The sequence below is a fragment of the Danio rerio genome, chromosome 4, assembly GCF_052040795.2.
Source record: "Danio rerio strain M-AB ecotype USA chromosome 4, GRCz13ab, whole genome shotgun sequence".
NCBI lineage: Eukaryota > Metazoa > Chordata > Actinopteri > Cypriniformes > Danionidae > Danio > Danio rerio.
The window spans coordinates 53,207,501-53,230,769 of NC_141024.2; the positions used below are offsets into that span (position 1 = coordinate 53,207,501).

The window sequence follows — 23,269 nt, forward strand, 5'->3', positions numbered from 1 at the left end:
TTTTGGCCATTTCCAGCCTGGTCTTAGCTGGTCAGGCAGGAAAATGACCAGCTGAATCTAGCTAAAACTAGCTTAACCAGCCTAGCCAGGCCGGGAGCCCAGCCAAAACCAGCTATGTCCAGCTTAAACCAGCCTGGAAATGGCCAAAACCCCTCTAAAACCAGCCTGATCAAACAGCTAAAAACAGCCAACCAGCCTAGGCTGGTTCAAACTGGATTTTTCAGCAGGGAAGCGTATCACACGAGAGTGTCAGTGCCCATTCTAGACTCACAGTGGATTTAACAGTGATGTTTCCTGTTTTCAGACAAACACACTCAACCAATGGCTATTGCTGGACCAAGTTCATGTCTGAATATTAGAGAGTCCTAGACTATAGAAAGAAACGTCTTGAGTCTGGACTCGAGTACTACAGCCCTGACAGTCACCAACTTCAGCTTGTAGATCAAACTTTACTGTATGAAGAGCAACAGAACATGACCTGATCTTCATTTGTATATTATATTGTGGACGATGATGTGAATAAACTAAAACAAACACAAACCCGCTCTCTTAATGTCTCTTTCACCAGCCTGACAGTCACATTCACACTGATAGAGCATTAGGGGACTTTTATTCTGTCAGCTGAGACACACCTGATCAATAATCATGAGCGCTGACTCTCCTTCACACACAGCCTTTCTGACAGAAGATCTTCAGTCAATATATTGCTTCATGTGAATGAGTAATCAGGGTTATTTTCAGATGCATGTGTAGTAAATACATCAGTTCACCAGGTCTCTTACAGTAAACTGCTGAATACATGCTTATAGTGTGTCTTCATATTATTGTAGAGGTTTAGATCAGTGGTCTTCAACCCCCAGGCGGGTGCTGGTGCGTGGATCAATCAGTACCGGGCTGAACCAGAATGAATTATCTTTAAGTTGGCAGATAAAGAAGCTGCATTTAAACTGGATTTGTGGGGACGGCGCGTGAACAGAGGCATATCGGACGTGTTTCAAACATTAGCGTGGATTTTGTGTGAGACTGAGCCTGCGCCCTCACTCACCAAGCTGCTGCACGATCACCAGTCTTCACTGTTAAAGGAGTTTGAGAAACACTTTCGCATGTCGAGATGTACATAATACTGTATGTGTGTGTGCTGGCGCCCACGGGCTGTTTCACAGGCACATGCAAAGCTTGAAGGTAAACAAACAACGGCTTATCATAAGCATCTTATCGATAATTATTTATACGGTTGGCATTAAAGGGAACATATAAATGTTATGTGACTCATTTCTAGCAGCTAAATGTGTCTGGAAAAATATTCAAAGGCTTTTATTCTCATAAACCACGCGGACGTGAATGCGTCTGACTGTTCTGATTGGCTAAAGCAGACGTCTCACGTCAGCATGTTCTAGACGTGCATGCGCTCTTTCCAGCAATCTTCCTTCTATGGACCATCTCGTTGCAAAGAAACAAGCTCAGGGCGCCCATTGATTTAGCGTTACTGATGTTATAATATGTTATATTGTTGGAGCGATGTGTTAATAAAGTTATTACTTCCTAATGTTATAATAGCATTGTAATGTTGGAGCAATGTGCTAATAAAGTTCCATATGAGTACACAGTGGATTCACGTTGACCGGTCCGCAGTTAGAAAAAGGTTGTGGACCACTGGTTTAGATAATATTAAGAGTGTCGTGAGACTTTTATATGTTTAGAAGAAACTGCAAACTGAACAAACAGCAGAGCATGTCTAAACTTCACCAGGACACAACAGATATAAATATAAAAATATAAAATATGAATAAATAATTCAGAGGTAATTCATTATAAAGATCATTAAAATAAACTGATTCCTTTAACTTTAAGTCACATTTGGGTATATTGGAAAAAGAGAAGCTCTGAAAGTGCAACATTTCATAATAGACTAAGTAAAGCTTTTAAATATATTTATAGATGAACATACATTATTAAAGCTATGATTAAAATCACAACCCTGTAAATGTTTTGTTTTTTTCTTCTGTCAATCCACTGAATGGGGATAAACATCAGGTAACCCAATATGAAACTGTATCTGTAGAGTGGAGAATCATTTACCTCAGTGTGTCCAGTTTACAGTGTTGACTCTTCAGTCCATCAGAGAGCTTCTTCACTCCTGAATCCTGCAGGTCATTGATACTCAGGTCCAGCTCTCTCAGCACACAGTTTGAGGATTGTAGAGCTGAAGACAAACTCTTACTACACTGAACAGTGAGATTACACATGACCAGTCTGAGAAAGAAGAACACAGATTACATTAACAGTGTGATTTAGTCATTCATCTGATGTAAAAACAAACTATGAGGTTAATAATATGACAAAACTATTGGAATTTGTGTCAATTAGAATTATTGACTATTGTTATTTATTAAAACTGAATATTAAATGTCATCTAATATATTCTTGATTATTTTGAAATGTGAGAAAACTGCTAAATTTGCGTTCAGATAAGAGGACCACGAGACTTTATATATTCATGAACCTGCAAAATGCAAATGATCAGAGCCTGTCAAACCTGCTTCAATAAACCAATTCACAGATAAACTATAAATATAATCATTAAAGATATAAAATATAAGTAAAGATTTAGAGGTAATTAAATAAAATAATCATTAAAATACACTGATTTCCTGAACTGATTAGGAAAAAGAGCAACTTTCATTTGAGAAGCAGCATTTTGCAGTTTCTCCACTAATGCTCTTAAATATATCTGGACATTTCCATCTCAATCAAAACACTTTTAATGTTGTTGAGTGGAGAATCATTTACCTCAGTGTGTCCAGTTTACAGTGTTGACTCTTCAGTCCATCAGAGAGCTTCTTCACTCCTGAATCCTGCAGGTCATTGTTACTCAGGTCCAGCTCTCTCAGCACACAGTTTGAGGATTGTAGAGCTGAAGACAAACTCTCACAGGACTGAACAGTGAGTTCACAGCTCTGTAGTCTGTGTAGAGGACAGTAAAAGACACTGTATTATTGTGTGTGAGTGTGATGTAATTATTGAAGTGTCTATAATGAGTGATTTCTCCTCATAGGGAAAAGGAAAAGACTCCTTTAACTCTTCAGAGTTGCTTTAATGGTCACATGGAGGAAGATCAAACATTTGTATTTCATTATTACATAAACTTTATAAAGAGAAGATCTCTGACCAAAATGAGTCGGCCAGACAGATTTATTTATTGCTATTTCTGTTCTTATATTTCTGATATTTCAAATCCATTCAGATCCTCATATTTGTTAAAGAAAGCAAGACTCTCATATAATATTAACAGACAGAAAATATGACTTTACAAACTGTATTGCAAATAAATGACATCAACATCTTCATATTAGTCAATAATATTCCTGAAATGAATATAAAACTGACTGAATATAACTTTACACACATGAACATTAGTAAATAAAGAGACTCAGTGATGGGCTGAACATCTGCAGAAACACAGCTCATTTAGAGACGCCCCAAAAACACCAAAGAACACCAATCAATGATCATTTCAGCAGAAATGACACTAAAGAGCAATATTATATCTGATATAAACAGGGTTTCTCATATTTGACTTCACATTAAATATGAAATATTCACAATAAATAAACAGAAATAAAATACATCACAGCATATGCTCATTACCTCATCAGACTTTACAGCATTTCACAACGGAAAAGTCATTTGTGGCGGCATTTATTTGATGGAAATGTTTTTATTTTACCTCAGTGTGTCCAGTTTACAGTGTTGACTCTTCAGTCCATCAGAGAGAAGCTTCACTCCTGAATCCTGCAGGTCATTGATACTCAGGTCCAGCTCTCTCAGCACACAGTTTGAGGATTGTAGAGCTGAAGACAAACTCTCGCAGCACTGAACAGTGAGTTTACAGCCCTGTAGCCTGTGTAGAGGACAAAGAGCAACACAATCAGCAGTGAGAAATGAGCAGTGTTGAGTGTTCTTGAGTTCAGTCTACAGAGATAAAAACAACACTGGAAATAAACTATATATATATATATACTGCTCAAACAATAAAGGGAACACTAAAATAACACATCCTAGATCTGAATGACTGAAATATTCTTATTTAATACTTTGTTCTTTACACAGTTGAATGTGCTGACAACAAAATCACACAGACATGATCACTGGAAATCAAATGTATTAACCCATGGAGCACTGGATTAGGAGTCACACTCAAAGCTGTAGTGAACTGCAGGAATTACTGACACACTCCAGACTAGGGATGCACGATATATCGGCGCCTATATCCTTATCGGCTGATAAACGCTATTTTTAAGATTATCGTTATTGATCAGATGTCTTAATTAGGCCGATATATTTAAGCCGATAAATCAGGTAATTGTACAGACCTGCGTGTCGCTCGCGTGGGCGGAACATGTTCAGACTTTTCCAGTGCACTATAATGGATCTCTCCTCACATTGTTTATTCCTTCAAAGTCCGTCCTTTCTTCACGTGGCATTGCTGTGAGTTAATAACTCAGTAAGTAACCACGTTCCTCATCATTGTAGATATGCTTGATTGAGTTTCATTGTGTATTTTGCTTTAAATCGCCTCAGGAAAAATATTACATGTGTAAACCTTTCCTGCTCTGTCTCTTTGTTGTGTTAGAGATATCAGGGGAGATTCACTTATTACTCCAGGGCCGAGTAATGTTAGTTTCAGGGTGAACTCTTTTCGTTGCAGCTGGTGAATTACAGAGGACACATGTAACTTGGTCCAAAATATTTATTACTTTCTGTGTGGTACAACAAATAAGCCACCAAAGAGGGAACATCACAGAAAATGGTCTCATTGCGAAAAAAAACGCTCCTCTTTTCTCTCTCCTGTCTCACAAACACCCCAAACTGCAGCCCAGTCCCGTTGAAGGACCCGCACATTTTAGAACACGTATAAACATAATGGTTGTTTGTAATCTGATTATTTGTTATTATCAACGCGTTGCTGGTCATGTGTTGTTGATGTAAGATTGTATTCAGTTTGATCGGAATATTCATATTGATTATAACGAGCTCGCGTGAGAGCTGTCACCGCGTGCACACACACACACACACACACACTGTAGCACCGTAGCACCGTAGCACGGGGGAGAGGCGAGAGGTGAATCCAGTCAAAGGGGCTCTTAACTAGCCGCTCATTCTGTCTTTATATTCTGCTCTGTGTTTGTCATAAAGTCTGCTCAATGCAGGTTTTTGTATCAAAATCTGACTCTGATGGCGACTCTGCCTCTACAGTTGAGTAAAACTCTCAGCGGTTTATCATAAACTTTTCATTCATCATTTTCCCGCGATTGACGGCAAGAACGAGCGCAGAAGCGTTGTCTGATTGACAAGCAGCAGCTACATGTGACATGTCAAAACGCCAAATAGGATGAATCTGTGCCGCATTTTCTAAACGTACTCTCTGTATTTAGCTGTTGGCTTGTACGGTGGCTCTGAACTGTCAAAACACCTCTGATAAAAGCTTTTTCGGACATGACATATTTGTAGATGTGTACATCACTGTAACATGTTTTATTCATGACCATTTGAGCTGGTTTCAGTCCTTAGCTCTTTCATTTTCATCTTATTTAAATATATTTAACTTGCTTGTTAATTAAATACCATTTTGTTATTTAAACTATTATTTTTATGCAACAATCAACTTGCATGTTAATTTGCTATGAAGAAAAGGAAATCATTTTTTGCGTGCTGATTTATGTGAAATCGTGAATATAGGTCTATAATCACCTCGCAATTTTGAAGTTTTAGCTTTTTGCTTTGAGTATAGACTGTTCAGTTCATAAGAGCAGTTCAATCTTTTATGAACTTTGCTGTATAAAAATATAACATTCATTCATTCATTTTCTTGTCGGCTTAGTCCCTTTATTAATCCGGGGTCACAGCGGAATGAACCGCCAACTTATCCAGCAAGATTTTACGCAGCAGATGCCCTTCCAGCTGCAACCCATCTCTGAGAAAAAAAAAAATATATATATATAACTGTGGAGAGGTAAGCGTGATCAAACACCCAATCAGGGGGGAGAGCATGCTAGGAGCCCGGCGGCTAATCAGCGGGTCAATCAGAAATGATAAATAACACCTGTTTTTCTAGTGATTGGGCCGGAGAGACTCCCTTCTTAAGGAGAACGGGAGGAGCAGTCGGGAGAGGAGAGAGCACACACACACACACACACACATACACCGTTACCTGTGTGGTGGCATTAAACAAGAAATAAAATATTTGCTTACCTGAATCGCCGACCCTGTCTTCTTCTTCCCTCAACAACGAACATTATTACAATAACAATTTAAAATCTGTATAATTTTCTGCCTATATATATCGCTATCGGTCTCCATGTCTGAATAATTATCGGTATCGGCCAAAAAATCCATATCGGTGCATCCCTATTCCAGACACATGGACATTTTCAGAACACGAATATTTATTTCATTTAAATTATACTATTTATTTATTGATTTAATCTACATTAAACTAAGCTAAAGCTGTATCCCCCATTCATGTGACTGTAATGAATTATTGAACAGATTATTAATAACTAATCAGAGAGCATTTTACTGAGCTCAGTGTAAAGTTTAGTGTTTAGGCCTACAGTAAATGTAATATTAGAGGCATGTCTGCGGCGAGACGGCAATACTGTGTCTAAAATTACACTATTTCTCTGATCAGAAAACAAACACAATTATCCAAGAGCAACACTGTGTTAGATTTGAGCAAATACACATCAACAAATGTCCTATTCAGCTGGAGGAGCACAGGGATTTACAGGGATTTGAGTTATTTTCCAGGATAAACTGTAAAGCGAATGAAGTAGATTATTAAATAAGTACAAATGTTGTTTGTGTGAGTAAAAAGTCAAGAAAAGTTTGTTAAATACGTTTAGAAATGCTGAAATAAATGAGCAAATAAGGAAACAGAACACTGCCGCCGCGTCCCCATGCAGTAATATGGTGTATCAGCGATCTCACAGGGGGACGATATGGCCAGCTAAAGATTTTCTGTTAAAGCAGGGCAGTGATTCACTAAACTGATCTGAGTCTTCAGTGCAGACTGATGTGTGTCTTCTGTGATCAATCAATGAATACTCACAGAGCTCTTCTGCAGTTTCTCACAGCTGCTGTCAGTCTCCGTCTTCCCTCATCTGATGTGTTGAATTTATTAGAGTCTAACTCATCCAGCGGCTCCTCTGACATCTCAATCATGTAGGAGATTGTTGAGCAGTGAGCAGGAGAGAGTTCCTCCTCTGAGTGTTTGTCTGATTTCACAAACTCCTGAATCTCTCTGGCCAGAGTCTGATCTTTCACCTCCAGCAGACAGAGGAACAGATTGATGGATCTTTCAGCTGAGAGACGTTTATCTCTCTTGATCTGGTCTTTAATGTACTGTGTGATTCTCCTGATGTTCTTTGAGCTCTTCTCTGTGTGTGTCAGCAGATCCTGGAAGAGTCTCTGATTGGACTTCAGTGAGACGCCCAGCAGGAACCGCAGGAACAGATCCAGATGACCATTTCTACTCCTGACAGCTTTATACACTGCTGAACTGAGCAGAACATACAGAGACTCCTCAGAGCTGGACTGTAGATATTGATCATATGAATATTCATATTCTTCATCATCTGAATATTCTTCATCATAAATCACCCTCAGCGGTTCTCTGTTCTCTGTTAAATGGTCATAAATCACCCTCAGCGGTTCTCTGTTCTTTGTTAAATGGCAGTAAAACACAAAGAAAGCAGCCAGAAACTCCTGAAAGCTGAGATGGATGAAGCTGTAGACTTTCCTCTGATGAATCACAGATTCCTCCTTGAAGATCTCAGTGCAGATCCCAGAATACACTGAGGCGTCAGTGACGTCTATGCCGCTCTCAATCAGGTCCTCCTCATAGAACATCACATTGCCCTTCATCAGTTGTCTGAAAGCCACTTCAGCAAGTTTGAGGATCACTCCTCTGTTGGACTGCAGATTCTTTGGATCTCTCTCTTCATACTTCTGCTTCCTCACGTTGATCTTTAGCTGTCTGAAAGCCACTTTAAGTTTGCTGATCACTCCTCTGTTGGACTGCAGTTTCTCTGGATCTCCCTGCAGATTCTTTGGATCTCTCTCTTCATACTTCTGCTTCCTCATGTTGATCTGAATCAGCAGGAAGTGGATGTACATCTCAGTCAGAGTTTGAGGGATTTCTGCACTCACATCTTCTTCCAGGAGCTTCTGAAGCACAGTGGAGGAGATCCAGCAGAAGACGGGTATGTGGCACATGATCTGGAGGCTTCTTGCTCTTCTGATGTGGGAGATGATTCTGCTGGCTTGATGCTCGTCGCTGATTCTCTTCCTGAAATATTCCTCCTTCTGAGGCTCAGTGAATCCCTGAATCTCTGTCAGACGCTTGATGTATCTGGAGGGGATCTGATGGGCTGCTGCTGGTCTGGAGGTGATCCAGATGAGAGCAGAGGGAAGCAGATCTCCTTTCAGGAGGCTCCACATCAACACAGCCACTGATGAAGATTCAGTCACAGCACAAACTTTCTCCTCATCTGAAAACTTCAGTGTGATTCTGCTTTCATCCAGACCATCAAAGATGAACACAACTCTACACTGCTCATAAATCTTGGGCTCCAGATCTTCAAGTTCAGGATGAAAGTCCAGCAGAAGTCTGTGAAGACTGTACTGATGATCTCTGATCAAGTTCAGCTCTCGAAATGGAAGCACAAACATGAAATCTACATCCTGATGGTCTTTTCCCTCTGCCCAGTCCAGAATGAACTTCTGCACAGAGACGGTTTTCCCGATTCCAGCGATGCCTTTAGTGAGAACAGTCTTGATCTGGGCTTTCTCCTTCTTGATCTTCTCCTCATGTCCTGCTCCAGCTGAGGCTTTAAAGATGTCATTGCAGTAGACTGGAGTGTGCTGTGAGGGTTTTGTTCTGGCTCTTTTCTCCATCTGTAAAACCTCATGTTCTTCATTCACTCCTTCACTCTCTCCTTCTATGATGTAGAGCTGTGTGTAGATCCTGTTCAGGAGGGTTTGAGTCTCTCCATGGTTGATTCCCTCAAATAATCTCTCATACTTGTTCTTCATGCTGGTTTTGTGCTGATCTTTGACTCTCTGAAGTTCATCATGTTCTGGTTGGAGTGAATCCTGCTGCAGGTCTCCAGTCTGATCATCTCTATCCACACTGCAGGAACAACAACAACACAAAGAGTCAATGAGTGTGAGTGTAAAGATCCTCTAGTGAAGCCATGTGTGTTTTCTCTGAACCAGCTGAGACACAATACACAGATTTAATCAGATTTAACTAAACACCACACACTGATCACTGTAAAGTTAGTTATAATACTATTTTCCTTCATTTAAATATTTATTATTATTATTATTTATTTGTTATTTGTATGCCGGTTCGAATGTTTTTAACTCGACTGAATGGGCATTATCAGTGGTTATCAGCTAATAGATATGGGCAAGTAGGGGCCTTCTGCTTCTACTAGTAGGCTGTTATCATCCATCCACATGGTTAATCAGCTATAGATCACATACTGCTTTAAGTAACAATAATTATTTACATTATTTATAAAATCCACATAAATTGTGTTTTATTAATGTCTACCCCTCCCCCTACCCTAAACCCAACCATCACAATAATGTAAAAACAGATCTGAGTCTACTCTATTATCTATTAGTATATGTGGATGGATGATAACTGCCCACTGAGCCTACAAGTAGGTGCAGAAGGTCCCTACTGAACCATAACTATCAGCTGATAACCACTGATAATGCCCATTCAATAGTAATTACATTAGAACCGGCATACAAATAACAAAATAATAATAATAATAATAAAAATAATATTTAAATAAAGGAAAATAGTATTAAATTGGGTGTTGCATTGTGCTGTCTGTAGTTCTGAAGGTTGTTGTGATCATATAGTTGTTAAATGTTTTGCATCTCCATCTCTGCTGTCTGACTCTTTCACTGCTTCACCATGACTGTGTTTGCTCTGCTTCTGTCCTCTGTCAGCTCATTTTCTGACTGAATATAGTTTTTGATTCACATGATAATCTCCAGATCATACAAGTGTTTGCTCTCAGAGTTCAGTAACAGCGTTGTCATTTTGCTGCACTTTATTAAAATAATAATAATCAGAGAATCTGAATACATTTTTATCTTAAATCAGAATCTTATGACCATAATTATCAGGTGAAATGTGGTGTGTTTGTCTCACACAACTTGTTTATTAACAGTGTCTAAAATCTCTTTCTTTTCCCACACTTTGCTGACTATTGTGTAAGCCTGTAAACTCACTCTACTAACTCTAACAGTTTGAGTATTGAGACTTTAGTCCCTTATTACTACTTCAGTACTTCACTAATGATCAGATGTGAGTGTGTGGACATTTAGTTTTAAAGCATCCTGTAATTGTAATACTTGTTAATGTCTGATCTTCTAGAAACACAGGATCATATAAATGCTGCAGTGTGATCATGTGTGTGTAGAGATGATCTACCTGACAGCAGGTCGTGTGTTTCCACTCTTAAATGCTATTGGTCGGATCATAGACGCGTCACTCTTCATAGACACACTGCTGGGCTCTGCTTCTGCTCTCTTCTGATGAACTGAACTAAAACAGAGAAGATTAAAGTTGAGCGCTGCACACACTGCACAAACCTGATATTAATCATTCTTCATTTACAAAAACACTTAAATTAATTTCCTTTATATTTGAACAGAAACTGTCTGAATGTGGAAAATATCAGCAAACACAGATCAAGGCTCATTTCTAGCAGAGAAAGCCCAACAGAAATGCAGCACTATTAGAGCAGATTAGAGCTGAAACTAATCATCAAATCACTGAATGAAGTCCACAGTGTCGGTGTGGGAGGAGCTTAATCATGCAGGCGTGTCAATCATCATCACATGACTATATAAGCAGCAGTATAAACTGCACTGTGTCAGCTGACTGTTATTCCCGCCTCCAGCAGCTCCCCTTATCCTCCTCCTCATCACTCAGTCTTCAGAAGGTCACTCACCGGGGGTTTGTCTGCAGAGCTCCAGTCCAGACTTTGAGGACAGCAAGACAAGTTCATTTACCATCATCTATCATGACTGAATGAGCAGGAGAACTCGAGAAATATCAATTCTAGAAACCAAATGTGTTGATCAGCAGCATCTATGAGGCCAACACAACATGATGATGACTGCGCTTCAGTGAAAACAGACTCAGATCAGAGGAATGGCTGATCAGTACAGCACAGAAACAGCAGGGGAAAGTGTGCAGTGAAAAGCCCTTTATGGCAGGAGATCGGGAACACTTTAGTTTAGCTCACAATTAATATCTGTGGAATGTGAACATATGAACTGCTCATTAGTAGTCATACAGTATGATCTTATTGTGGATCCCTAACCCTACCCAAAACCTAAACCCACCTTCTACCTCACTAACTATTAATAAACAGCTGATTGGTTTGTTAACACCATCAATTGTGGCCTGAAGTGTAAAGCGGAGATCTTCAAGCACTATCCTGCAGAGCTCAGATACAACATCTAACATCTGAAACCCAACAGATCCACAACACTAATTACCTGATTCATTTATAATGAAAATACTCATCAGTTGCAGATATTAAAGAGATGATCTACCTGACAGCAGGTCCTGTGTTTCCACTCTTAAATTTTATTGGTCGAGTCATAGACTCGTCACTCTTCATAGACACACAGCTGGGCTCTGCTTCTGCTCTCTTCTGATGAACTGAACTAAAACAGAGAAGATTAAAGTTCAGCGCTGCACACACTGGAGTCAACACAGCAGATTTGCTCAACATTTCATCATTAAAACACTGTTTAAACAGCACGTAATGATACTTTTTATGATGATTGTACAAAATCTTGCTGGCTGTGTGTGTTAAATATTCGGACAGATTAAAAACACAACTAACAGAGAGTAAATATAATATCCTGTAGAAAATAATCATATGAAATGTCAAGTGAAGGTCTAATACCTGCATCCTGTAAACAAATCCTGATCTCCAGAAGTGTGTGTGTCCTCCATGATGGACCTGAAGAGTTTGATCTCCAGCAGAAACTCTATAAGAAACTGATGAACAATCACAGATCTCCAGTCATTGATCAGCCTTCATAATTCAGCTGAATGCAGGAATAGATCAGCAGCTGAGACACTCAAATCCAGATTGCTGTAAAGTTGGTTTTATATTCACACATCAGACATTCTCCTTCATAACATAATGTCAGAAAAGTATTATTTGCAGATTCGCAATGGGGAAATCATATTAGCGGCCAATGACTATCAAAGTACAGCATTGTTCACTGTGAATTAAATAGTGTTAATGTTGTTATAAAGTCGTACTTTACAGGTGATTTTAGTCTGAATATTCTAAGTACCACAGTAAACAGTGTACGGAGCTTTCACTGAACGAATGTGCCAATATATAACCAACTTTACCTCAATTAAATCCAGAAGCTCATCACGGGTAAACTAATGAAGAATCACAGCGTCATCCGTTTGATTATAATAACATCATACACACATTCACATAAAGCTTACAGGTTTTGTCAAGACATCAAAGATTTAAATCTGTTCTGCGTTGTAAATGGTGGATTCTGTCAGTTTAAAATGGCGACACAACTAAACACTTTCACTTTCGTTTCTGAAGGAGCGGCAGATCATGAGTTCAGTGAAAAACAACCGTCACAAACACTCTAAACAGAGTAGAGAAGAGTCAAACAGCTGCAGGGTTATCAAAGCACCTGCGGAGTTACATTTTACTAGGGGGATTTTACCCGAAGCAGTATAAACACTGGACACAGAGAAGACAGAATAAACACATACCTGGATAACCTCCTCCTCCTCCTCTTCTTCTTTTTCTTGTGTGGCGAGTTACAGAGAGCAGCGTAAAGCTGAATACCGCCACCTGCTGTACGGGAGTGGGTATAATAATGTGTACAGTTTGGTCAAATCAGTGTCATAGAGCTCAATGTAGATTTGTAAAAAAAATAAAATTGTATATTTTATTTTTTGTATATTTTATACAATGTTATTTTATATAATGTATATTTTTATTTTTTATTTTTATTTAAAAAATATTTCCCATATATACTCTAATCTTTAGAGTCTAATCACAAGTCTAGCACAGCTTGTGTTATATTCCCCAGTGAGTGCTCTGATGAGAACAGCACAGGCATTGAGAGGCTCAGGAGTTGTACTGCAGTACACAGCAAATTCATTGGTGTTAAATTTCAAGTGTTGTGGTAATTCAGAGTAAAGTGTTAAAATTCTAGTGTTAGATAAAGGTAAAATAACCCTCTCGGCGTTAGAAGCTGTTTGCCTCCTTGTCACACAGAGTAACATGTATCTACCTTTGTAGAAAACCCTTGTATTTGAGAAACTAATCAGAGTGTCTGAAATCTCGCCACACCCTCATTCACCTGGCCCTTAAATTGGTCAATTAGTTTAGTCCACTAGACAGAGGGAATGACCACAAATAAGTGGATTCAGACACCTGCTGTTGAACACCTGCTGTTATCAAGCACAATTAAAAAATTAAAATGGTCGTGCCCAACTGAGTCTGGTTCTCTCAAGGTTTTTTTTTTTTTTTTCTTCACTCCCATCAGGTGAAGTTTTTTTTCCCCTCTCCGCTGTCGCCACTGCCTCGCATGGTTCAGGATTGGTAGAGCTACGCATCGATGAATTGGCTCTTCAGTGTTTGAACTCTCAGTAATGATTAAATCACACTGAACTGAGCTAAACTGAACTGAACTAAACTTAAACACTAAAACCTGAACCACACTGTTCCAGTTACTATGACCATTTATGTGAAGCTGCTTTGACACAATCTACATTGTAAAAGCGCTATACAAATAAAGCTGAATTGAATTGAATTGAACAATCACTGAAGGAATAAGAAATTGAAGGAAGAAATAAAACTACAGACACAGCCTCACACCAAACCAACTCAATTGAAACAGAGGATTAAACAACTCCATTAAATAATAGTATAAGCAGCTTCACTGATTACAGTTTGGCTTCATTTCTGTAAGAATATTTGACAATGAACAGAGGCTAATATATATATATATTTTTTTTAATATTTCATTTGACCTCACCATCATAGAGATCAGAGGCTTCTTATTTGAGCTCTTGAAGCTTTAGGTTTATAGTTGTGTTTCTAAATCTCATCAGCTTTAGCAAGAAAGGTCAAGAGAAACTATATTGTTTATGCTTAATGGTAATTGATATAATTTCAGGTGTTAAATAAGTTGATTCATATAAATATGCAAATATAGTTGCATTAAAACTGCATGGGACAATACTACTGGCAGTTTGCTGCTCTTCATAGAAGATTCAACAAACAATTATAATGCAATTAATGATTAAAGTTTCATGCACTAAACATTCAAGCTCCAGCTAGCGCTATATGACACACAGACATCAAGAATCAGGATATGAACCTCAACTGTGGTTGCTAAAAAAAAAAAAAGCTGCATGGTTCATGCCGCAATGCATGCTGGGTGCCAGCATAGTACAAAGCTCCCAGCATGCATTGCAGCATGAATAAATTATGCAGCTTTATGTTCTTACAATCTCTTTCTTTTCCTTTATTTTGTGTTGTTTTTGGGAGGTGATATTTCAGTAGTGTTTTTTTTTTTACTTGATTTTTATTTTTTTGTTTGTCACCATTATTGAGATTCAAAGATTAATTATCGATGTCTGTGTGTTTTTGAGTTCTGCCATAGATCAAACATTCTCATTGTAAATATTGTTTTTATTTTATTGGAGCTTCAGTGGTTTCATTTATGTATATTATTTATTTCTCACACATAACTAATATGATATTGAATTAGAAAACAAGCAGGAAATGAAGGCTATGATATCATTAATAATCTCTTCAGACTGACACTTTAATTTTCATTCAGCTTTCCATGCTATAAGTTTAAATAGTGTGATTAACACTATCTATAGCAGCCAAAATAAAAGACATTTATAGTAAGAAGTTGAAGAGCCTGACTAAAGCAGACTCTGTCCTCCATCATGGTGACTTCAAATGAACAACGGAAATTTTATTAAGAGCTTTTGTTCACATGACAGAAATAAAATCAAAGGTCAGTAATAGGTGAAGCTCCATGATAAGTTGTTTAATTTGATGAGTTTTTTAAAAGATTTTTTATTGTGTAATTTGTTTTATTTTTATTGATTATTATTTTATTTAGAGTTTTTTTTCTCAGTTGATTTCATCTTGTTGGTTTTGGCTTGTGTTTTTCTTTCTTTCAGTGATTCTGCTTGTTAACAGTTGTTCATCAACAATTCTCAATCCTCCTTTAATTAGACACTTCATTGTCTCATTAACTTCATCACTGTCTGAGTGTTCAGCCCTCTGTAGTGAGGACACTAGTTAGGATTTTGCTGTGGAATTTAAGGCTTACGTGTGTTCGAATTAAAAATACAGACTATGGGATTTGTTTTTAACAGAAACATTCTGGAAACTGAATTTACGAATGTAAAATGTTGAAAACAGCAGATTACTGGCAACCACTGCTGCCAGTATTTTGACATACATTTAACAGATATTTTACACAATAAGAGTTTGCTAATTAACACTCTGGGTGTTAAAAATTTTAACACTTTCAAAAATGTTATTTTAACACTTATAGTGGTTCCCATATAAACACTGAGGGAGTGTTAATTTTAACTCTAAGGTAGTTAAATCTACCAAATCTAAAATTTGCAGTGTGAGATCGATAAAAAATACAGACTGTTGAATGTGCTTTTAACAGAAATATTCTGTAAACTGAATTTATGAATGTTAAAAACAGCAGATTACTGGCAACCACAGCTGCTGGTATTTTTCCGTAAAATCTAAAAATGAAAAAAAAAGAAAGAAAAACAGCAAAACGGTTTTTGTGTCACCATTTCGGAGGATAATAGCGTCTCTGTTCAAGTCCAAGATGAACTGAGAGTATTTGATGTTATGCTGCATCTTCTTTTCTTTAAAGGTAACTGTGTAGTTTCTAATGCAGTCCAAATCTGTTTGCTAATTGCAATCACACATGAAAACATTATTGCATCTAAAGATTTTACATTTTTGTGCACTAAGCTATGATTTTGTAAAATAAACAATGTATTAGTTCATGAAATATGGTTAATTTTTGTAAATTTATACAGTTCTATTAAACTTCCATGTTTTTCACAGAAAGGTTCTGGCAACCACAGCTGCTGGTATTTTTTCGGAAATTTAACAGATATTTTACACAATATGAGTTTGCTAATTAACACTCTCTTGGTGTTGACAATGTTAACACTTTCAAAAGTGTTATTTTTAACACTTATAGTGGTTCCCATATAAACTCTGAGGGAGTGTTAATTTTAACTCCAAGGTAGTTAAATCTACTATCTAAAATTTGCAGTGCACAGAGACACATTTACACCTCACTGCCAACTAGCGTTTTGGAAGTGTTAATGCAGACCAACAGAGACAGCGCCGCAGAAGTATAAATGCACAGTTACGTGCGTTGCATGCGCCGTTGGTTACGCCGGTCCCTTGACGCGGAAGTATAAAGCAGGCTTTAGCCTGCCATTGAGGTGACCTAAGATGATTGACGTTGTCTATCCACAAGACGGCGACAGGACCAGATAATAAGCCCTTAGAAGATTAAAACAGCCTAATTTCTAACTACAGCTAATCAAATCATTATTAAACTGGCAAGCATACCTGCCAAGTTTTTCCCAGGAGCCTCCTGTATTTCAGACCAATTTTACAGTTTCCGCTCGCAGCAGCCACCCTAAACCTGGTGCTTAATACAGTTACTAACACTATAGTACAGTTACTTTCCTATTAGAGACAAATGTTGGCAGGTATGCTTTTAAGTAATATTCTAAGTCGATCTCTTTCTTTTTTATGTTGTTGTGCTGTATTTATACTGAGTTATACCATATATATCCAGTGTATTGAGTGTGAGATGTGATTCCCATATCAGGAATATGTGTTGTGTTGGCAAAAAGAAAGAAAAATGCCTGCATCTGTTCAGCATTTTTCATTATCGCAAACACAACGTCAGTCTGGTAGGGATTTGGGCTGCTTTTTTCAGGGTTACCTATTGTAATATGCAGATTGCAACATAGAAATACTGTAGACTGTAACACTGTAAGAAGATATCTCTGTAGACTTATTGAATTTCATGTCAAGTTCAGCCTTATAATCTTAAAATGGGAGCAAAATCAACTGTTTTGTTATCACTTTACACACTATGCTTGATAATCATTCAAACACTAGCTCTAAATTGATGTTGGTGAATTAGCAAATGTTTCTGCTGTTCTGACGTCAGCTGCAGATGTGAATGAATGGTGAAAAAAATAGTTCCTTATACAAAAGGGTTTTTAGACTCTCCTTGGTTGATTTTTTTTTATATATACATGATTATGCTACCGAACTGCTGTATAAATGCAATATCCCACAAGTAGCAGTGCAATATGGCTGTATATCAGCAATGGCTGAGTGCCTTGGTGTCCCACCACTTAAGATATACAGCCATATTGCACTGCTATGAGTGTGATATTGCGTTTATACAGCAGTTATATGGCATAATCTTGTATATAAAAAAGAAAATCAAACAGAGAGTCTCAAACCTATTTGAATGAGGAACTACTGTCATTCACATCTGGAGATAACTGCAAGAACAGCAGAAACTGCTGCTCATTCACCGACGTCACTGTAGAGCTAGTGTTTGAATTATTCTCTAGCGTAATGTCTAAAGTGATGACAAAACTAGTGATTTTTGTGCACATTCTAATTTTATAAAGCTAAACAGCATGAAATGACATCAGTCTACAGAGATCAGAATAATTAACCCTGAAAGAGCCACAGCAAAGAAAACACTACCAGATTACTATGGTATAAATACAGCACTACAACATACGAAAAGGAGAGATCAACTTAGTGTCACTTATCTTTTTATAAAAATAAAATTGATCATTTAATCAGCTGTAGTTTTAGTAAATTTGCTAGTTTTTCTGTCCATAAACAAGTTCATTCCCACCTAAAAAGCCTCAAAAGTACAGTTTGTCAAACTGTAGTGAGTCTATTAATCTACTATCACTATGTGTGTGGACTGATAAACAAGGGTTGAGAGGCTGGACCAGTGCTGTTATTGGAAAATATCGCTGGGCTATCAGCCAATCGGATTTGAGAACCAGACACAACTGTTTTATATATATATAAATTAGTGCTGTCAAAATTAGTGCGTAATTTAAAATATTTAACACGTAAAAAAAAAAGTTGCAGTTTTTTTTTTTTTTTCTGTTGTGGCCGACATGTGGTAAACATGCAAAGAAATATGGATAAGTCCAAGGAAGCACATTTTGAAGGCAAGTTTCAGTATAAAACAATTAATGTCACATTACTGAGCTATCCAGAATCTTATCTAATTTCGGGTGTTTTCATTTATAACTTTCGTCTTCTGTTTTAATGGAATTAGATACCGCATGGCGAACGGAAAGAAAAACTTTTGCATTTCATGACTCAGTGGTTCTTTAAGGTAATCAAAAGTCGCTGCTGACATGGTAGACTCTTAATAAGAGTATTATCTTAATCATATTAAAATCTGAGTATTGGTGTCCAAGTAAATGAAGTCAAAGACAGCGCATTTATCTACCTTTCAGCTCGCGCCCTCAAATGTTTTATTAAGTTTGACGTGTTTCCTTCATAAACGAAAGTTTTGTAAAGCGTCTGCTTCGCATCGTTGTGTCAGAATGTTTGTTTAATACAGCCATACTTTAGAATGCTTAGTTTAAGCAAATATGATGAAGAGATCATGCGTGTTGAATCTGAAGGGAGTTGCTCCAGCTGCCCTGACCTCTGCGCGTTATGTGTTTGTGAGTGTGTGTGTGTCTGTGTGTGTGCGCGCGAGAAACCTACCAGCAACAAACCTTCCTATTGTCCGTAGCCACTAAATCTAAAAGTTCAGAATTGCAGGGAGATGGCTTGGCACTCTCAGCTCACATCATTCAAAAGAAACGGTCCACATTGTCCCCCGATAATGTCAACAGACTGGACTGTTATAGCAGCTGTCTGAATGTAAAGGAGGACTGAGCAAAATTTTCTGTTTTATAATTAATGTTCTTAACTCACAGCAAAACTTTTAATGAGTGTAATTGTTTGTATTCAATACTTTATTATTATTATTATTATTTTCCAATTTCCATATCTGCAATGCCTATTTTGGCATTTTTGCAGTCCACTTAGAATCCAACCTGCAAAATCATTTTTTTATTTATTGGCATTGATTGTTTTGAAATTCAAATGGCATTAATATGCCTGTGTTTTTATTTCTGTAATTAATATGGCTGTCAAGCCAGGATCTTGATGGTTTATTGTGGGTATGTTGTTTACACAAAGAAATCTGTTACAAGTTAAACAAAAGTTCTTATAAACAATTATATTTTGAATTTAAATAGTTTTTGTCTTGCGTTTACATTACTTTTAAATGAGATTAATCGCGGTTAATTTTCTAAAAAAGTGTGAATAATTTTTTAAAAGTGTGATTAAAAGTGAGATTAATCAATTGACAGCTCTTTTATTTATAGATAGATAGATAGATAGATAGATAGATAGATAGATAGATAGATAGATAGATAGATAGATAGATAGATAGATAGATACTTTTATCGCACGATTAAAAAAAATATGGCTGTTAATCTATTCTGAAAGTTGGGTTGGGAGCTGGGTCTATTTCACGCAAGTTATGGTGACTTTCACCTTGATATTTTAGCGTGGATGTATACCTGACCGGTGAGCCGTCTGACAAAAAAGTGCCCTTCGGAATAAAATCAGCAGGATGACTGACTTTTAACTGCTGTTCGGCAGTTTCACTTTAACTCATGAACATTTCATTCATGCCCTGTGACAAACTGGGCTATTAGACGCAAATAATGAGTAAGGATTGGTGAGAGTGTTATGGAATTTATTAAACTTATACATTTTGCGATGTGTGCGCCTGTGTGGTCCTTTGCCGACAGCAGCGTGATTGGGTCTTGTGGGAAAAGATGGCGAAAAGTCCTACATGACGGTAATAGTCTGAACGCGATGTTTATTTAAATAATTCCACTATGCATACTCCACATGTCTTAATTCCATTTCTGTTTAGTTCACTTATGACTTTAGTTGGATTAAGGTAACCTTCAAGTTGTTTTTATTTATTTATTTTTTTAACAAGGCAATATATTACTAAAGAATATGAGTATCCAAATCACTAATCAACACTAATAGGATTCATAAGCTAACTAGTTAACATGCTAAAAATGAACAATGCTTTTGCAGCATTTGAGATGAGAAATGCCAATTTCCATTTTTGGGTGAATTATCCCTTCATGCCTGTGAAGTTTGTTTATGAATGCAAGAATTTTAGTTAACATTGCACCAACCCTAATCAAACATTTGAACCATCAATATCTTCAGGATTACAAAGGCTCCAGACAGATAAACCTTTTTTTTTCTATTAGAGCTAAACTTTCCAGGACCCGTGTTCCCCTGCTTGGATTTAGAAAAAAATTCATAACATTTTGACATTTCTCAACTTTACACAATGAAAGACAAATAATTTTACTGCTGATTCTATAACTTTTAAATATTTTTTTGTTACTTTAGCATCTGCCAAGGACCTAAAAAACCTCATGAAGTTTTGGGTTGGATGGGAGCGGATGGAAGAAAATATGGTTGTCGAAATCGTAAAAAGTGATCTCCCAAAGTCTTCCACATGCTTCTGCGTTCTTAGGATACCAGGGCACTACTCCGAATACCAATCCTTTGTGAGTTACTTAATGATGTGCATTGGTACTTGCCCGTATGGTTTTGGCCATGTGTAATTTTTTGACAAGTATGTTACACATACTATTATGAGATGCTGGTAAAGATCTAAAGTTCTGTACTGCGCATTTAAGCTTGATTGTGTATATTGTTACGTCCTTTTAGATGTTAATATTAAACTAGGAGTAGATGACAATAACATACATTAGTTTAATGTGTGTGACAAGCGGATGGAGAAAGAAATAAACTGAATCAAATAATCACTGCAATTATTTATTGCCCATATATCCAATGAAAACCAGTGAAAATATATTATACAGTGAAAGAAAAATATTTACAATGATTAAATAATGAATTACCTGGGGGAGAGGAAGTAGTTGAATGTGCTTAAATCAAAGAAATAAATATAACAAAACTCAGTAACTGTTTTCACCAAACTAAACTAAATATGAAAAGAAAAGCATGAAAAGAAACATCTTCAACGTACCAAACGTCTTAACTAAACTGCTCTAACTAAAAACAAAACATACAGAAAACAGCACATTCTCCTGAACCTAGTGAACTAATACAAAATATCAATCTGAGTGTTGTATATGTATATCGCGCGACTTACTCACTCCTACACCTCTCCGAGGCATCACTCAAACATGTCAGTTAACTGGACAATTTCACAAACATTGTTAAATCGCAAACTTTAGACAAGAGCATTAAACAAGCAAAACACATTCTCTCAGACTAGCCCTCGCAAGAGAGACTGTCTTCACAGAGACCCACAGAAAGACTAAGAGCGAGAAGTGGCGAGAAGGAAAGAGACAGAGAGAGAGAGAGATCGCCATTGCAGTTTGGGCTCGGCTTTTAAACGCTACGCCAACCAGCGATTAGTGGCGCAAACCCAGCGTCAACGGCCAACGTCATCAGCACGAAATGCGGATCCTCCAATGCCGTTCGTACCTGTAACACATGCATGAAACGACACACCCACATACAAACGAACGCACACACTTATCCAAAATACGTTCTGCGAGCGAACGTTACACTCACCCTCTTAAGACTAAACATAAAGCAACATTAAGCTCTAGATAAAGTGTCAGCAATGACATTTTCAGATCCTTTCTTATGTTTATGTTTAAGTTAAAATTTTGTACAATCAACGACCAATGCATAAGGCGTTGATTGTGATTGTACATTCTAGACAGAAACACTAGAGGATTGTGGTCAGTGTATACTGTAACAGGCAAAACTGATGAACCCACGTAAACCTCAAAGAACTGCAACGCCAAAATTAAAGCCAAAGCTTCCTTCTCAATGGTGGAATAATTACGTTGGTGTCTATTAAACTTACGTGAAAAGTAACAGATTGGGTGATCAAAGCCAACATCATCTTCTTGGACAAGCACAGCGCCAGCACCCAAAGAACTGGCATCAACTTCTATTTTAAATGGACGTGAGAAGTCAGGTGCGGCAAGAACAGGTGCACAAGTAAGCAACAACTTAATACTCTCAAAAGCCTGTTGGCATGCATCAGACCATACAAAATCAGCTTTTGGACTCAACAAGCTAGTCAAGGGACAAACAACAGTCGAGAAATTACGACAGAAACTCCTGTAATAACCAGCCATTCCTAAAAAGCGGCGCAACTCGCGTCTCGTTGTAGGAATAGGAAACTCAGCTATAGCTGTCACTTTGGCACTCACAGGACGAACTTGACCTTGACCTACTTCTTTGCCCAAATAGGTAATTGTTGCTTTCCAAATTCACACTTGGCTAAATTAATAGTCAACGAAGCGTCAGATAACCGTTTAAAAACAGTACGAAGTGCAGACAAATGCTCATCCCAGTCACAGGAATAAATTACTAAATCATCGAGGTATGCATGGCAATTTGGAACTCCAGACAATACGATGTTTACGAGGCGCTGGAAAGTTGCGGGAGCGTTTCATAACCCGAAAGCCATTACTTTGTATTGTAGGAAGTTATCCGGTGTAACGAAAGCTGAAATTTGCGCAGCTCGCGGAGATAATGGTATTTGCCAAAATCCTTTGAGTAGATCTAACTTCGTGACAAATTTCGCCGAACCCAAATTGTCAATACAGTCTTCCATTCTGGGCAATGGATAACTATCTGGCACTGTTACGGAATTTACCTTACGGTAATCCGTGCAAAAACGGAATGTACCGTCAGCTTTTGGCACAAGCAGACACGGAGAGCTCCAGGGACTATGACTATACTCTGCTAGATTATTTTTTAACAGATAATCAACTTCGTCTTTCATCACAGAACGTTTTACATTATTTATTCTGTAAGCATGTTGCTTAATAGGATGATCGCATGTCACTTGAATATCATGCTGTAGCACGTTAGTTTGAGTCGGCACATCACTAAACAGCATCGGATATTCTCGCAACAGTTTGATCAAATCACATCTCTGTGTTTCTGACAAAGTA

General features: G+C 37.6%; 5 protein-coding genes across 12 annotated transcripts in view; 2 read left to right on the forward strand and 3 right to left on the reverse strand.

The window, feature by feature from the left end:
- Positions 1–12,898, reverse strand: part of LOC108183922 (NACHT, LRR and PYD domains-containing protein 3-like) — a 19,464-nt gene extending 6,566 nt beyond the window's left edge. The window contains exons 1-8 of one of the 6 annotated variants that reach the window (XM_087248375.2): positions 12,860–12,898; positions 12,012–12,106; positions 11,653–11,766; positions 10,520–10,633; positions 7,112–9,193; positions 3,728–3,901; positions 2,791–2,964; positions 2,080–2,253 (exon numbers count right to left, since the gene is read on the reverse strand). In XM_087248375.2, the coding sequence (XP_087104501.1) occupies positions 2,080–2,253; positions 2,791–2,964; positions 3,728–3,901; positions 7,112–9,193; positions 10,520–10,633; positions 11,653–11,766; positions 12,012–12,061 (2,882 nt within the window). In that variant the 5' untranslated portion in view covers positions 12,062–12,106; positions 12,860–12,898. Of the gene's footprint in view, positions 1–2,079; positions 2,254–2,790; positions 2,965–3,727; positions 3,902–7,111; positions 9,194–10,519; positions 10,634–11,652; positions 11,767–12,011; positions 12,107–12,472; positions 12,655–12,859 lie in introns of those variants that run through there. The other 5 variants (XM_087248377.2, XM_087248376.2, XM_087248378.2 and 2 more) reach the window with 5 other exon arrangements.
- The window catches only part of LOC137490924 (uncharacterized), a 671,652-nt gene that overhangs the window by 365,631 nt on the left and 282,752 nt on the right, over positions 1–23,269 (forward strand). The window lies entirely within an intron of this gene.
- si:dkey-151g22.1 overlaps positions 1–23,269 on the reverse strand; it is a 472,026-nt gene that overhangs the window by 233,131 nt on the left and 215,626 nt on the right. The window lies entirely within an intron of this gene.
- LOC108183685 (uncharacterized) overlaps positions 1–23,269 on the reverse strand; it is a 301,560-nt gene that overhangs the window by 125,883 nt on the left and 152,408 nt on the right. The window lies entirely within an intron of this gene.
- Positions 1–23,269, forward strand: part of LOC110439479 (NACHT, LRR and PYD domains-containing protein 3-like) — a 136,510-nt gene that overhangs the window by 53,853 nt on the left and 59,388 nt on the right. The window lies entirely within an intron of this gene.